The sequence below is a fragment of the Rhineura floridana genome, chromosome 4 (assembly GCF_030035675.1).
Source record: "Rhineura floridana isolate rRhiFlo1 chromosome 4, rRhiFlo1.hap2, whole genome shotgun sequence".
Taxonomy (NCBI): domain Eukaryota; kingdom Metazoa; phylum Chordata; class Lepidosauria; order Squamata; family Rhineuridae; genus Rhineura; species Rhineura floridana.
The window spans coordinates 9266871-9284510 of NC_084483.1; the positions used below are offsets into that span (position 1 = coordinate 9266871).

The 17640-nt window shown below is 42.4% G+C and overlaps 2 protein-coding genes across 9 annotated transcripts in view; one reads left to right on the plus strand and one right to left on the minus strand.

The window, feature by feature from the left end:
- The window catches only part of LOC133382851 (fibrinogen-like protein 1), a 16501-nt gene extending 14530 nt beyond the window's left edge, over positions 1–1971 (minus strand). Inside the window, exon 1 of the mRNA XM_061622400.1 lies at positions 1846–1971. Coding sequence (XP_061478384.1) covers positions 1846–1869 — 24 coding nt within the window. The 5' untranslated portion in view covers positions 1870–1971. The remainder of the gene's footprint in view (positions 1–1845) is intronic.
- Positions 1972–7671: 5700 nt separating this feature from the next.
- LOC133382848 (phosphatidylinositol 3,4,5-trisphosphate 3-phosphatase TPTE2-like) overlaps positions 7672–17640 on the plus strand; it is a 39529-nt gene continuing 29560 nt past the window's right edge. For 3 of the 8 annotated variants that reach the window (XM_061622387.1, XM_061622392.1, XM_061622393.1), the window contains exons 1-3: positions 7820–8296; positions 12580–12676; positions 14490–14567. In XM_061622387.1, the coding sequence (XP_061478371.1) occupies positions 8248–8296; positions 12580–12676; positions 14490–14567 (224 nt within the window). In that variant the 5' untranslated portion in view covers positions 7820–8247. The other 5 variants (XM_061622395.1, XM_061622390.1, XM_061622388.1 and 2 more) reach the window with 5 other exon arrangements.

Consider the following 17640-nt stretch of genomic DNA (forward strand, 5'->3'; position numbering starts at 1 on the left):
TTAAACCTCCATGTAAAAATGCACAAGGTGGTGCTGTAAGGCAATTTATTGAGTTTATGGCACAGGTGCAATTTGATCTGGAAACATTCCAGCCCACACCCTTAAGCCTTTTTCAAACGACAGGTTCACATTCAATGACCATGCCAAAGGTAGAATAGGTCTGTGCCCGCTGGCCCCACTCTAATCTCTGTGCATTAAGCCAAATCTCTGATCAAAGTATATTTATATTATTCATATAAATAATAAGTGTATATGCATAAACTCTGTACATGTGATCTGGGACATTATAAAAAGCAGAGTTGTGCATATCTAGATTCCGTTCAGATGTCTGGTAGGGCAGATGGATGTCAGGGCCAGTGGACAAGTAATCCATCTCCAATTAATTGGTATCTTAAATGGTGTTCATACAAACCTCTTATCACATTCATTGAACATATGAGGGGGTTGCATCATATGAACACTGCTATTGTCAGTATATACATCATTCACTCTAGTAAACAATGAATTAATTAATATGCACATTAAACATGCAGAAGGGTAGTGACCAGCTGAGTTCTTATTAACACAATAGCCAAATCTCTAGGAATATAAGCACAGTGGTACAGACATTTCAAAGAGCCAGGTAAAGAAAGGGTGCCAAGTGCTTTTCATAACTATTTCAGGAACAAGGAATAGTTCAGTCTGGAAAATATTCCTTTTGACACGATGCAGGTTGGCCTTTAAATGTGACTATTTTTCTGCCACAATTAGATAGCGAAAACATTATTATTAAGAACATATATATTGTGGTGGAACAGCATCTCTATTGTGATAACGACCACTATTTGTACTTTCTGGAAACAATGGAAATTTTTTTTGTTTCAACATCCTTTTCCAGCTGGGTGAAAAGGTCTCTTGGTTTAGGTGTTTCTTCTGTATTGTTTTTAAACTTACAGTGCAATCCAGTACATGTCAACTCAGAAGTAAGCTCCACTGGGTTCAATGGGACTTACTCCCAGGTAACTGTGTACTGGATTGCAGTTTAGTTGCTTTTTGTTTTGTTTTTATAGCTATTTTAAATTGTTTTTATGTAAATTGCCTTGAAATTATCACCTATTCTGGAAGGGGGGGTGTCTGTTTCTGTTGCCCTATAGCAAGAGCGCCTGTCCAGACAGCAAGAATGCGGTGATACTGGGGGAAGCATTGCAGAAATACTAATCAAGCAAAAAAAATATGTGGATGGTCCAGTATAAATCCACCCCAATGCACTATTATTCCATCAGTGACATTTTGCAGAATACACACACACACATAAACCCACCAGCCTGGAGGGGCAAATAAATAATGGCAGTGCAGCACCATAATGGAGAAAGTTACATTTAACAATGGTTTGACTTCTATGCAACACTTGAAAGGTTCAGGACAGAAACCTTGGCTGAGGAGAAATCTGAGGGACAGAGGTGGTTGCAACAGGAGAATCAACAGATGATAGAAAGTAAAGCATCTGTTGGTTGTCTGCTGCTCCTCTGCTACAAATCATGCCCTTTCTACCTGTCCCTGCTTTATTTCTGTTCAGTAGAGAGACCCAGGTTTCCAAACTTGGGTCTACTGCTGAATGTATAGTTTAGTCCTCAAGGATACATGTTGTTTCATAATAGTACCAACCAACATTTTTCAGAAAAGCTTGATTAATGTACAGGTTTGTTTGGGTTTTCCCCACCCTGTCCATTAATGCACATTTAAACTGACAGGTATTTATTGCTTGAAAAAAACGAATGCAGTAGTTCCTTAGAGTTAAGACTAACGCAGAATTACTGTAGGACAAAAAATGTAGTAGAAGGATTGAAGTGAAAAATATAAGCTTACCTCATTTGTTGTAGTCTGATGCATCAAAGTACTTGAGAGCCTGCATATGCATGATAAGAGTGTTGCTTTCTAAATCTTAGTGGAGATGGCAGCTCTCAAAGTGTAATTGCAGATAAATCTATACTTTAAAAAGACCCAATGTCTCAAAAACCTTTGAAGGAATACTTGGAGCTCCCTCTGCTGACTGTAAAAGATTCAAAAATTAGTTTGGGGGTGCTGAGTAGACATGTTAGGAAGGAAGATTATTTCTTAGATAAGACAAAAAAGGAAATGTAAATCTAAAGGCTTAGATTTTTGAGAGAACCTTTAGAGTGAAAATGACAGATTCAGAAGCAAACCATTTCAGCTGCCAAAGGAAACATAAATCAAAGGGGGAAATGCTAGTATTAATTATATGACTTACCATGGCTAATACACAGCGCCAGAGACAACACAAACACAAAATCAGTCTGGAGAAGGTAAGGGGGAAAATACAAACACAAACACCTGAGTACTTAAGAGCATCTTTCCTACACATTGACAGGGAGTGCCCATTGGGACCAGTGGGGCAGAAGGTGAGGAGCCCAAACAGTACATGGAGCTAGAGCCAATGAGAGGCAAGTCAACTCACTTTTCTCTTGTCCCCATTCTCCTCCCTGCTGAGCGTTATAAGGGCCACACTGAGACAAAGGAGGAGGAAGCTGACAGGCAGGGCCACCCTCTGGACTGGTTGTGAGTAGGAAGGCAGGCAGGTGAGGGCAGACAGGTTGGTGGAACAATGCTCTATTTGCCCTAATGGAACAGCCTCCACAGTAAAAAGGTTGAAGGGGTTGAGTCCTTTAAATATTGGACATGGGGGAACCATTGAGAGAAATCATATGCATTTGCAGTCTAGTCCTACGCACAGTTATTCTGAAGTAATCCCTATACAACCTTAAAGGTAAAGGTGCCCCCGCACTTGTAGTGCAAGTCGTTTCCGACTCTTAGGGTGACGTCTTGCGACGTTTACTAGGCAGACCATATATATGGGGTGGGATTGCCAGTTCCTTCCCCGGCCTTTCTTTACCCCCCAGCATATGCCAGGTACTCATTTTACTGACCACGGATGGATGGAAGGCTGAGTGGACCTTGACCCCTTTTACCGGAGATTCAACTTCCTCCTCCCGTTGGAATCGAACTCCGGCCAAGCAGAGCTTTCGGCTGCATGCTGCTTACCACTCTGCGCCACGGAGGGTCATATACAACCTTACACCTAGGAAATTATATACAGCATTGCAGACTTAGTAGTGCTGCCACAATGTGGTGTGTGTGTGCCCCAAGGACCCGGGGGCAGGAGGAAATAACCATATACATGTGGCAAGTACCTACGGGGATAGGGTGAATACATAATAAGGAATGGGAAGTTGGTCAATGTAGTGTGAAATTAAATCGCCAAGGCAAAATGGAAGGCTATCCAGGCCTTACCCTTTCAATATAGTCTCTCTCTTCTACGTGCCCATTCGCTATGATTCACAGGTCACCAACAGAGTAATTGTCGGGATCCATATATCAATCCTCCAGAGCAAGCGTAGCTGCTGTAGTGCCCTTCAGATGTTTTGGTCTATAATTCCTATCAGTTTCCCCTACCGGAGCCAATGGTCAGGAAAGACGGGAGCTGATCAAAAACATCTGGAGGTCACCATTTTGGCTATCCCTGCTCCAGAGCATGCTGGAAACCTACGGGATCCACCAGTCACTACCGGTAGACTAATTTGATGCTGAAATTGTCCAATCACCAAGTAATGCTGTCCAAGATAGGAATCATCAAGACGTTCCCCATCACTAGATCAATGCCACTGTAAACTAAGCAATTCAGCTTGCATGCTAAGTATACATGTTTTTGTTCAATAATGCATAGGGACAGCTTCAACTCTCCTGAACTCTTCCAAAGGCATGCAATTTGGAGATCTCAGCATCAGGATCAAATCACTTACGCAAAATAAATTCAAGAAAGATGGTTCCTGCACAGAGTGCAGGTAAGTATACCAATAGAATCCAGTCTATCCATACAGATTCAGTGCTGGATGCTGAATAAGCCTGGTACTGGTTCTGTCTGTCTTGTGCTTGTTGCAAAGTGCCTCTTCAGGAGCTGAAGGCAGACCAAGGTTGGTGGGCAGTGCCACATTTGCCCTAATGGACCGGCCTCTACTGCAGCAGCACCTCTCCATCTTCCTGGCAGTAAATATATATATATATAATAGTAACAAGTTGAATAGCCAACAACTTGATGCTCTTTCATGCAGGCCCAAATCGGCACCCTCACTCTGTTTAAAGTTAGGGCTGGTCCTAAAGCCCCAAGGACAGGGTTGGTAACCTGTGGTCCATCAGATGCAGCGGTGGTTTATGAGGGTGCACGTGGAAGCAGTGGTATCCTCCCACTGGTGGAGCTGCACTCATCAGTATTGGGCAGCAGCAAGGTTATTGAAAATGGACAGTTACTTCATTACAGTGATACAGAAGGAACCTCACACTCAAAGTAGTCAGCCAGGCCCACAGCAGCCATCTCTTCTACTGGGATAGTTTATACAGATATGAATCAGAATGTGACTAGTACACATGAGAAAGTTACAGAGCCTGAGATCCCCAGCTGAAGGAAATACATACACAAAATCAAATGACTGGGGTGTCTTGAGTGAGGACAGAATTTCATTCTGCATCCAGAAAGGTCCCTCCGAGTGTCAATACTAGAACAGCTCACTGGAGAAATTGAAGCGATTATTCCAAAACAAATTTAGATATTGGTCAAAAGGTCTATTTCATTCAAAAAAAATCTAATGGTGAAAGATACAATCGGGAGCAGTTAATATATTTTCCAACAACCAGTTATGTTTACTGCTTTTTCTACAAGCTCTTTTCAACTTCATCGATGATAGCGTTTGCTAATGATGGGTTTGATGACTGACAAAACCCCATCTGAATTCAAAAGCATGAGAACTCTGAGGAACATAGAAGAGCTTTGCTTACGTATTTGACAAGGCAGCACAGTTTAACCTTGGATTGAAACATGGAGGAACAGATAAAAAGGTGAAAGAGTACTGGAGGCATGTACTTGAACGTATTATTGAAGTTGTGTGCTCATTGGTGGAATGTGGCTTTTCGGGGAGGCAATGAAAAGTTTAGTTCACCACAAAATGGGAACTTTCTTGGCTTGACAGAGCTCACTGCTAAGATCAATCCATTTCTTGCCAACCATATAAAATATTTTGGAAGCAGTGGATCTGAGAAGCCTGCATACTTGTCTAAAACGATATGTGATGAAGTCATTCAGCTTATGGCTAAAAAAGTAAATCTGTTTTGGATCTATTATCAACTGTTATTGTAATATGTAACACCTGATGATGGTTTTCCCATTGAATGCTTTCTTACTTCCCTTGAATTAGAAGACCATAGTAGTGACAGCATGGCCAACAAAGTGCTTGATTATCTCAGCAATGACTGCAAAATTGACTTCACTAAATTCAGGGGACAGTCATATGATGCTACAGCTAACATGGTATGTAGACATAATGGCACACTTCTAGAGAAAAATGAGTATGCTGTATATATACCATGTGCTAGACATTCACTCATTGGGGAAATAAAGTACTTCCATGCTTATATCAAGCAAAATTATTCAGGTAAAGGACACTTACACCACCGGAATCTGCATTAGGTCATTTTCCAAGATAAGATTCAGTTGGCTTTCCCTAATATAGAAGTAGTATTGCGGCTGTTTGTGAGTATAATGGTAACAAACTCCTCAGAACCGTCATTTTTGCAGCTGAAAAGGATTAAGAATGAACTGTGGACATCAATGATGCAATAAAAGCTCTCTGCACTAAGCATTATGTGCACTGATAATGACAAGCTTCATAGCTTATCATTTGACAGTATCATCCACGACTTTGCTGTTTTAAAATCACAAAATAAAATGTTTTAAATTTGATGTGCAAAGAGAAGCAACTGTGAATTACTTTGCTGCTTCCATTTACTAAGTGCTAATCTGTGTAATGTTCTTGTGTTCCTTTACATTAGAAATCTTCACTTTCATATATACTAAGTAAGAAATTGTAAGGTATTTTCCTTAAAAGGCATACAATAATGCATATAGGCAAGTCTATAAGGATTGGTTTAGAATAGCAGTTTTAATTTTTTATTACAAGGTACATTGTATTTCGCTAAATTCTAATCTGCAATTGCTCGTTTCTATTAAAAATCTTGTTTCATGTATGCTAATTATGAAATCAGAAGGTATTTGATAATGCAAATAAAGCTTTTTGCAAGAAGTGTTTTATATAGTAGCCTTTCACTGCATCTTTGCCTATGTATATATGCAAATATAATGATTAACATTTATTTTTTAATAACTCTTTCTATTACAATGTAATACACTTTTTTCTCTTTATTTTTTATGGTATGGGGCCTGTGAATCTTGATATGGCTTAGAGCAGCCTTTCCCAACCAGTGTGCCTCCAGATGTTGTTGGACCACAACTCCCATCAGCCTCAGCCGGCATTGCCAATGGTCAGGAAAGATGGGAATTGTAGTCCAGCCACATCTGGAGGCACACTGGTTGGGAAAGGCTGGCTTAGTGCCTCAGCATGTCTTAATCTCATCCTGACCCTGTTGTGACAAGCGCAGCACCAGCATCTCCTGGAGTAGATCACAATCTCCACCCCTCCCTCCCAAGCCACTGTTGGCCACATATTGTTGAAATCAGGAAACTGCCTATGGCCCCTGCAGGCATATCCCTTAGAGAGGGATGATGGGAATAGTATGATCTCTCCAGACATCCTTTTTATTATCATGATGATTTGTGCTCATGTTATCGAGGTGGTCATATGCAATCCCACTTTCAATGCTGGTTGTACCTGCAAAAGTTTTGGGGCAGACATGTGGTTTCATTTCCAATATGTTCATATCCTGTAACCTCCTGCTGAAATCTCCTAACTTTTTATAACACAAATGTTCTAGTTTATTTTTATCCCACTTTTGTTGTGCTGTAGCCCCCTCTGGGCAGTATGGTACCATTGGGGAAGCACCCTCAGAACAACCGCTAAAGCCAAATAAACCCACCACTAATGTATTGTATTTTTAGCTTTTTAATACTTAATATGCATTTGTATGTGTATACATATGCTTTAATTTTTTTGATATCATTAATGTATGTTTAAATTGTTTGATATGTGGTTTTAATTGTATATCAGATGTTTTACTTGTTGTGAACCGCCCAGAGAGCTTCGGCTATGGGGCGGTATATAAACTGAATTAATAATAAATTGAATTAGAATTAATAATTGTATCCAAAGCACTTCTGTAGGGCCTGTAGTCAAGCAACATCTAGAGCAGCCTTTCCCAACCAGTGTGCCTCCAGATGTTGCTGGACCACAACTCCCATCTTTCTTGACCGTTGGCAATGCTGGCTGAGGCTGATGGGAGTTGTGGTCCAACAACATCTGGAGGCACACTGGTTGGGAAAGGCTGGTCTAGAGGGCCACAGGTTCCCCATCCTTGCTCTTAGCGAATGTGACGCGTCCAAAGCGCAGGCCATCCCTAAGGTTCGCCAAGCTGGGGGGGGGGGGCACTGCACACACAAGGGCTTCGCTTATCGCGCGACTAGACTCCCTTCTCCGCGCGCGCCGCCGAAGCAGCAACTGCAGTTCCCTGGATAATGGTCACCTTTAACCTGCCCTCGGTGGCCCTGGCAACGGGGTTCCACTTCCACGATGGCAGTTCTCCGCGGGGAGAACAGGTGGGCTGGAACCAGCCGCCGTTGCTAGCCCTCCCTGCCGGCTGGCCGCATAATCAGGCGTGAATCTGGATCAGGTGGATTCTCCCCGAAGCCAGGATGAAGCTGCAATTGGCTACGCTCGCCTTTCACCATCAGCCACTCCGGGAGCTCCATTTAGCCCCGAGGCGCCGGGTAGGGAGCCTTTAGCGCTGCGCCGGAGAGTCCACTGGGCCATAAGCGGTGAGTCTGGGAAGGAAGGGAAGAAAGGAAGAAAGACAGAAGGGGCTCTAAAGTGGCACATCCGCGGTGGCTGGCGGCCGTGTGCTCCTGTAAAGGCGAAGTGCAAGGATCGGTCCCTTCGTTCGCCTGCCTCTGCCCCGGTGTCTCTCTGAGCTGGGCCAGTGCAGCTGGAGGAGCAGCCGGGGGACTCTTTCTCGGAGGCCTGAGCTGCTGACCTGGGCTGCTGAAAGAGGTGTCTGTTCTCTCGCTCTTTCCTTTTCTAATAGTTCTAGGTCACCCGCCCGCCCCGCACTTCTTTTTATTTTATTGCCGTCACAGGCCCTTTGAATAAAACTGACTGAACCTCCTCCTTCTCCTCCGTCTCATGCCTTCTCTCTGAGGTTTGTCTTTCGCTTATTCTAACTCTCTCCACCCACCTGCCCGTCACGCGTTTCATGCGCACTTCGAGGGGTCCCTTTGGAGCTGGACTTGATCCCCGCCAAGGTAAACGACTTCTGTTCTTGTTCTGGTTGGGAGGTGGGGTGGGGTGGGGTGCGTGGGGAGTTAAAAGCTGCGTAAGTTTGCAGAAGCTGAATTTACCTGACCGGAAAGAAGTTTTCATGACTTTCAGACTCTTCGGAGCACGGAGAAGACCCGCGAACTGTTCGTGCAAATAATGAGCCCTTCGTGGCTTGGCAAGGGTAGCCGAGTAATGGGGTGGGTGGGGTGGAAGTTTAAATAAAAGTATTACTCTAGGAGCTTGCAGTAGGGGGAGTATAGGATAGAATCGCTACTCCCCTCCTTGTCACTCAAAGTTACTCTCCAGATTCACTAGAATTAGAACTGGAGAAGAGGGCTGCAACAAAATGTTGCAGTTTTTCACTTTTTCACATGGGCCTGTGGCTGAGCAAGGGTTTTTTTTAATTGGCACCAAAGATATGAGCCCTAACTTGGGTCTGTCTTCATGTGCAAAATCTACTATCATTGCCCTTAAAAAAAAAAAAAGTTTTGAACATCATAAAGTGCCAACCACCTGTGTGCAAGTCACTGCAGCTTGAGGCTTCTCCTATGCAATTCAGTGCTTGATTTAGACTAGGAGGAGGTCTGAAGAGGCAAGCCTTGCTTCCAGTCTGCGAGATTAAAGGTGAATGACCTGGTACAGTTGCTGTAAACTAGTAGTCATCACGTTTTTCAGATCTGGTAGGACCCACCTTTAATTCAAACATGTATTTGGAGACCCAGTTCTTAGTTTATTATATATTTGTGTGGCAGTAGTGCTGCTGTTGTGACCTGCCTCAGATCAGGCTGCAACCCAGTGATGGATCTGGACTCCAGACCAGGCCCATCAGTGGAAAATCAATTCGTGTAAGCTGCTGTTTCACACAGCCTGCCTACCTGCAATAAGGATATAATAGCTAGCTATACTGCAGGGTTGTTTTATATTACTGCCAAGCCCAACCTGTGATGTGGGGATAGAAGCAATGGACTGCAAACTACTCTTTCAACTTCGGACACTCCCAGCCTTTAACAGGCTCTAATTCAGCATTGCAGGGTTGTTGTAAAGCACTCTAAGCCTGAACCTGCATTATTCAGTGTGTACCACATTGCAAGGCTATCGTAAGTCACCCTCTTCCAGTAACAGCCCTTTCCAATTTGGAGACAATGAGCTGCTTTTGCTTTGGAATTTGTATTAGCAGGGTTTCTTTTTGTTAATAGCTTGTTAAGATTTTCTGTTTCCCAGTGTTATGCATTAACAGCTACCCTGCCAAGTCACACTCACAAATGTCTCCTCCCCTCATAACCCAAACTTTGCTCTAATCGTTTTGAGGTGGGGTGGGGAATGTGGACACCTTGGGTCCCAATCCCAGCTTTGTTGTTGTTATATGCCTTCAAGTCTGCATCAAATTATTTTCTTTCTGTTTTGATGTCTGTGGGCAACTCTTCTTTCCATCATTGGGGGACATTGAAAAATACCTTCTTGGCATGATCTAGGAAGTGATTTATCCAAAATGAGGGTAGAAACACTCACTGTTCTGCTGGTTCCAGTGCGTTCCTACCTCTCTCTTCTGAAAATGGGGGCACAGCACATGACACTAGTCAAACCCTGCCCCTTTTTACTGTAAAACCGGAGGTGGTTATTTCTATATACATGTGGGTATGGCTGTGAATACAGTAGTCGCCAGAATAAAGCGTTTCCATTAGCCACATCTGGAGGGAGAACGGATTGATCTGCTGATCAGTTGCAAAATCTCTTTGAAGCTATTTTTTTAAAAACAACACTCAAGCTGCTCCCACCAGGTTTTGCAATAAAAAGTTGTGGGGTTTGACTAGCAACATGTCCCCCCATTTTCAGAAGAGAGAGGTGGAGACGAATTGGAACTGGCTGAACAGTGAATGTTTCTACCCAGAGTCTCTGTCCTCCTGTTCCAACCACTCAGTTCTATTCCGTCCTTTCAACTGGTTGTCTGTTTTTTCCACCCTACTCAGGCTGTGGACACGCTAATCTCTTCATAAGCAGCAAGAATGGTTTTTCTGGCTGTGTTTTGAAGTGACTTTGCCCTTGGCTGAACACACCTCCTTTCCCTACTGCTGACTTCAGATCCTTCAGGACCACCCACAAGGAAGTGTTGGGCCAAACCCTATATCTGCCTGAGCCTACAGTGAAGCATTTTCGTTGGCCACACCTGGAGGAGCAATGGGTTCATCTACCAATCAGTTGTGAAATCTGTCTGAAGCTGAATTTTTTGAAAATGTACTAGAGCGAATCCAAAAGGTTTTAGAGTAAAAAGGGGTGGTGTTTGACTAGTGTCACATGCCTCTGTTTTCAGAAAAGAGAGGCGGAGGCGTACTGGAACTGGCGCAACAAGTGTCTCTCTAACCTTAGTCAGCTACTGTTCTGTGCCGCTGAGTTATTATGGGGCTCTTTGGGGCTTTTTCCCTAATTTGTTTGTGTGCATTTGCAAACTTTGAAGTTACCCTGAATCTGCTGGTACTTCTCTTATGCATGGCACCATACCTTCCTTGTGGCTGTGGTTGCAGCTCTGCAGGCACATGGCAACTCAAACTGGTGTAAAGCAATGGTTCCCAAGCTTCTTCCCCCCCCATGCACCACTTGAAAATGGCTGAGGGTCTTGGTGGACCACTTAATTTCCCCCCCTGCCTGTTGTAGCAATTGTTACGCGCTGTGCTAGATGCTATTCGATTTTCAGTTGCATTTTTATTGCTTTTATTTCTTACAGTTTTTTTATTGTATTACAATTTGTATTCCATAGAATGCTATGGATTTCAAATTTTAAGTGGTCTTCACAGACATGCTGCGGCCCACCTGAATGATGCTCACAGACCACGGGTTGCTCACGACCACAGTTTGGGAACCCCTGGTGTAAAGTATATGGGAGATGTTCTCAAGAGTACTTCATGCAGATTATCTGTCTTTCTGCAACAGTACAGCCTCCTTGTAGTGGTTTGAACAAAACTATATTAAGGTTACAGTCCCGTGAACACTTACTTGGAAATAAGCCCCGTTAAGCTTGGTGCGATTTAGTCGTAAGTGAACATGAGCAGGATTTGGCTGCAAGAGACTTTGTTCCTTTGCTCCTTCCAGCTCAGGTTGACAGAAGTGTTATTGAGCTCTTTTATGCTGCAGGTAGGGGATTTATTCATTTTCTATTGTATTTATATCCCATCTTTTTCTCCAAGGAGCTCAAGGTGGTGTATGTGGCTCTCCCCCTCCTCATACAATCCCCCAACAACCCTGTGAGTTAGGTTAGGCTGAGAAGCAGTGACTGGCCCAAGGTCACTCAATGAGCTTCATGGCTTAGTGCGGATTTGATCCCTGGTCTCTCAGGACCTAGTCCAATGGACTTATCCACTACACCATGAGTTCAGTTGCATAGTTAAATACCTTACAGCAGTGATTCTCAAACGGTGCGCCCAGGCACACTGGTGCTCCCTAGGAGGGGGCTAGGTGTGCCTCAAATATTATGAAAGTATATTTTAAAAATGAGAAGAAACCCATTTGTATAGGGTAAGTAATAGTTTTCTATAATTCGTTTTTATTCATAGTTTAAAATATAGTAATATATTTTTAATTTTGTACACGAAGTGCACCAGAAAATTTTTGTTTTACAGTGCGCCACGAACCAAAAAAGTTTGAGAACCACTGCCTTACAGTATTAAGAACTTCCCTTCCCTCCCAGAAAGCTAGTATACTGGGGAGGAGTCTTTGCTAGAACTCTTCTCCCTGATGTACTAGTTTTATATGTGCAGAAAATTATTTTTGTATGAAGAAATATTGAATCATCCAAGACCCATCCCAAGAAGCTAAAGTGGTGCAAGCAAAGCATAGGTTGACCACCTCAGTGAGGACTAGATGGCCTTAAGCAAGCCACTACTTTCCTGATTTCAGCCTTGTCACTTCTTATAATGGTGACCACAATTTTGACTTGCTTTACAGGGATGATGTAAGAATTGGTGAGCAAATGCACCTAAAGCACTTCGTTCCAATTAATAAGGTGCCATGTAAATTCCATTATTCTGCAGAATGAGGCATTCTGGATATGAATGACTTCTCCTTGAAGTGAAGTCTAGAGCAATTTAGATTATATGTGGCCTAGCTTGATGGAAGATCACAACTGACAGTGCAATCCTACCCATGTCTATTCAGTAGTAAGATCTGTTGAATTCAGTGGGGATTACTCGCAGGTAAATGGGGTTAGGATTTCAACCTGGCTTGTAGAAAGTATTTTTTGGGGGTATTCTTAACGATGTTCATGTTTTTCCCCCAGAAGGGGAGACACCTCCTTCGTCTCACTCTGGAAGCAATAACAGAAAAATGGCAACTGTAAGATATGATCAAGACGAGACATCGCAAGAGTCTCAGGCGTGAGTTATCCTGAATGGGATATAAATGGGCGGGATTGTAGCTCAGTGGAAGAGAGTATAATTTGCGTACAGAAGGTCCCAGGTTCAATGCATTTCCAGTGAATCCCAGTTTAAGACTCTGGATCTGCTGTGAATGTGTCTGACTTCTTATTATAGTGTGTTGAGGGTATGAATAGCTCTATTCAAATCTTTTATGTGGTTCATGAAGCTTATAAACCAAAACTCTTTTCTGCCCCCACCTTATTTTTTTTAAAAAACAAGCAATCCTATAGATGTTCTAACATCACAATACTCAGAAGTACGTCCCACTGAGTTCTATAGCACTCTCAAGTAAGCCTTCTTAAGCCAGCAGCCTTAATCTTCTTTACTGTAGACTTTGTTGTTGTCCTTAAGGTGGGCCGATCAGAATTATATGCAGTGATTCCAAATGTGTCTCCAACCATGGTTTTGGGGTGGGTGGGGGAGAGGCAGCCCTATTGCTCTTAGCTTTGGCCTTTTACCATGATAAGGAGGATATGCAGTAACCCAAATGTCATAAACGTAAGAAATAAAATCTAAATAACTTCTCTCTTGAATCCACAGGTAGCAAATAGTGCTGGTTGGGAAGGGCAAAGTGAGCTTAACTTTGGTTGCCAGAAGCTATCCCATACAAAGTTTCCTACAGCATTACTTGAAAACTCGTAGCCTTTTTTGATGAATCTTGGGGGGAAGGAGTTTGACATCTGTAGTACAGCCGTTATGTACACCTGTGTGTTGCTTGCTTCTAAATAAACTTTGCACAGAGGAATGTGTTGGTGCTTTTCCAGAACTGAGAAATTGTGATATGTGTTGGGAAAGAGATAAATTTCATGGTGTGCCAAGCCCAAGCTATTTAAGATTGCACCGTCGACAGAAATTTGAGTAGAAATATATTTCATTTAGTATTTCATTGTAGAAAAACGGGTGCATGCACAGGACAACATAGAGGTATATATTTTTTCTAGCCCACAGTTTAGCTCAAGCGTTTGAACTGAGTTCAGTAATGATGCAAAACAGGGCAACTCTGTGTGTACTAATTGCAGATTAGACACTTCATTTGAAATAATGGTTGCTAAAGAACACTTCAGAAGCATTATATTGTGGCCTTGATACATAGTGTCTACATAGCAGTGTCTCATCTTTTAGTACTGAATGTGGGACGAATATGGTAAAGTAAGTGTAATATGTTGGGAAGCCTTGCATGCTGGCAGTTTCCTTGGCTTTGCAAGTTGTCCCTCTTGTGATCACCCCTTTGCCTTGCACTGGGGCCAGCTGGGCAGGGCAACTTCTGGTTGCCGCAGAAGTCAGATGCCCCAAAAGGCAGATCTTCATGAAGTGCCCTTTTGGGGCATGCCTTGCACTATTGTTGACCTTGGAAAGGATGCTTCTAATGCTTGAAAGGTCTGAGGGAAGAGGCAAATGCATGCTTAGAAGGATAATGCATAGTGGTTATAGTCTTCCACTCGGTAAAAATGAAAATGATTTTTATTAAGCTTTACAGCAGGTGTGGGTAACCTTTGGCCCTCCAGATTTTGCTGAACTACATCTCCCATCATCCCTGCCGTTGACCACATTGGCTGAAACTGGTGAGAGTTATAGCTCAGCAACATCTGGAGAGCCAAAGGTTACCCACACCTGTTTTACAGGTTGGTGCAAGCTTACTAGTGAAATGGCTTAACTTGGAGGAGGTGAGCTCATTGCCTGCCCTTGTTACCCGACCACTTTACCTCTTATTTCTTGAAGAAAGAAGGAATGTTGTTAATATATCCATTTCACTGATTTAATTCCATGGCAGAAGCCGGATCAGGGAGCCTGCTATTACAATTGATGATGGTTCTGATGAAGATGAAGCTGAACTAGACTTCTGTACTTAGTAAGTTGAACTTGTAGAATCTGCCAGACAAATCGAAGTGATGAGTAGGAATGGGGGAGGAATTTGATCCAGTCTGCATTTAAAGGTGAACTAATTCTATCTCGCACTTTCTGCAACAGCATGAGAACCAAACCAAAGCCATCCTTCAAAATTTGCACTTCTCTGGATTTTGCAGTGCACTTCTCAAGTACAGGCATACCCCGCTTAACGTTGCCTCGCTATAACGTACATGCTGCATACGTCCCCATACCCTGCTTAACGTTCATGCACTTTGCAATAACATACATTTTATTGGCATGACGCCGCTGCCATCTAGTGGTGATTGCGTGCAGTACACGTGAAGACAATTGCTTCACTTAAAGTAGATTTTCACTTAAAGTATACTCTCTGGTCCCATTGCGAACATTAAAGCGGGGTATGCCTGTAATGTGTACAAGAATGCATATACTGGGGGAAAGTGTCCATAAAATGTATATATTAGGAGAAAATTGCACATAAATATGTAGTTATTGTATAGAAATAGAAGAGGACAACAAAAAAGGTGGAACATGAGCCCTATTTCAAAACATTAGAGAAATTAAAGGGAAATTTAAAACAAGAGTAGGGATGTTGAATAATCAACAAGGGAACACACTGACTGACCGAAGTGAAATAAAAGGAAGATGGAAGCAATACACTGAAGAACTCTATAAAAGAGAAGCCAGGAAGACAGATTCATTCATGGAGGAACTGTTTGATAAAGAACCAGAAATTTTAGAATGTGAAGTGGAAGCTGCTCTTAAAATATTTGGAAGAAACAAGTCACCAGGAACAGATGGCATACCAATAGAGTTGCTACAAGCTACTGTCCAAATTTTGACAAAAATTTGTCAAGAAATATGGAAAACTAAACAATGGCCCACAGTCTGGAAGCGTTCAATATACGTCCCAATTCCAAAGAAAGGGGATCCCAGGGAATGCAGTAATTATCAAATGATTGCCTTAATATCCCATGCAAGTAAAGTAATGCTCAAGATTCTACAACAAAGGCTCTTGCCATGTATGGAGCGAGAAATGCCAGACGTCCAAGCTGGATTTAGAAAAGGAACAGGTACCAGAGATCATATCGCAAACATACATTGGATAATGGAACGGACCAAGGAATTTCAGAAGAAAATCACCCTGTGTTTTACAGATTACAGCAAAGCTTTTGACTGTGTAGATCATGAAAAACTAAGGAATGCTTTAAAAGCAATGGGGGTGCCACAGCATCTGATTGTCCTGATTGTCCTATACGCTGGACAAGAGGCTACTGTAAGGACAGAATACGGAGAAACCGACTGGTTCCCAATCAGAAAAGGTGTGAGATGGGTGTATTTTATCACCCTGTTTGTTTAATCTATATGCAGAACATATCATACGGAAAACGGGATTGGACCAAGCTGAAGGAGGTGTGAAAATTGGAGGGAGAAGTATCAATAATTTAAGATATGCAGATGATACCATACTACTAGCAGAAACCAGTAATGATTTGAAATGAATGCTGATGAAAGTGAAACAGGAAAGCACAAAAGCAGGACTACAGCTGAACATCAAGAAGACTAAAGTAATGACAACAGAAGATTTATGTAACTTTAAAGTTGACAATGAGGACATTGAACTTGTCAAGGATTATCAATACCTTGGCACAGTCAGTAACCAAAATGGAGACAATAGTCAAGAAAACAGAAGAAGGCTAGGACTGGGGAGGGCAGTTGTGAGAGAACTAGAAAAGGTCCTCAAATGCAAAGATGTATCACTGAACACTAAAGTCAGGATCATTCAGTCCATGGTATTCCCGATCTCTATGTATGGATGTAAAGCTGGACAGTGAAAAAAGCGGTTAAGAGAAAAATCAACTCATTTGAAATGTGGTGTTGGTGGAGAGCTTTGCACATACCATGGACCACAAAAAAGACAAAATAATTGGGTGTTAGAACAAATTAAACCAGAACTATCATTAGAAGCTAAAATGATGAAACTGAGGTTATCATACTTTGGACACATCATGAGAAGACATGATTCACTAGAAAAGACAATAATGCTTGGGAAACCAGAAGGGAGTAGAAAAAGAGGAAGGCCAAACGAGAGATGGATTGATTCCATAAAGGAAGCCACAGACCTGAACTTACAAGATCTGAACAGGGTGGTTCATGTCAGATGCTCTTGGAGGTCACTGATTCATAGGGTCGCCATAAGCGGTAATCAACCTGAAGGAACATAACATGTGTGTAATAGGAGAAATAAGGTTTAAAATTCTGATGAATTTGCATGAGGATTTTAAAAAAATGTATAAACTAATGTAGAGAACTGAATTTAAGATTAGAAAAATGAGAAAAGGAAAGAAACTGATCTTGATAAATTCTCCCATCCCTAGTGATGGGTAACCTCTTCACCCTCTCCCCTTTCTCCCTTTTTAAAAATGAGCTTGCTGAAACACAGAATATTCTTCAGTGTTCATTTTGCCAGCTCCAACTGTGGGCCTCATAAATCTTCTTAGTGTCCTTTGGGGTGGCTCACTTTTTTCTGCCCAAGAGCTGTGTTTATTATTGGCCAACCCACTGCGGGCATGTATTACCTTAGCCTATGAGTCCCTTAAGCTTCCAGTTCCAGCTAGTATAACAGCTCATTCCACTAGGTCAGCGGCCACTACGGCTGCCTTTGCTACCAACGCTCCTGTTGCCGATATTTGCAGAGCTGCTGTTTGGTCTATCCCACACTCGTTTATAAGGCATTATAAAATAGACCGTTATGCCTCTGCTGATGCCTCTTTTGGCAGACGAGTGTTGCAACAGGTTCTTAATGATGATTAGGATGTGGGTGGTCCCTCCCTGTTATGGGCTGCTTTGGTACATCCCGCTTGATGGCATTCCTCCTATGGAAAATGGACCATTGGTCTCACCTGAAGGGTGATTTTCATAGGAGTAATGCCATCACGACCCTCCCAGCTGGAGGATACATGGATACCTAGATATTTGTTGGGATTTTTCATATATTACTGTTACGCTATTATATTTTGATTTACTAGTGAAGTCAAGACTGCTATTACTGTTAT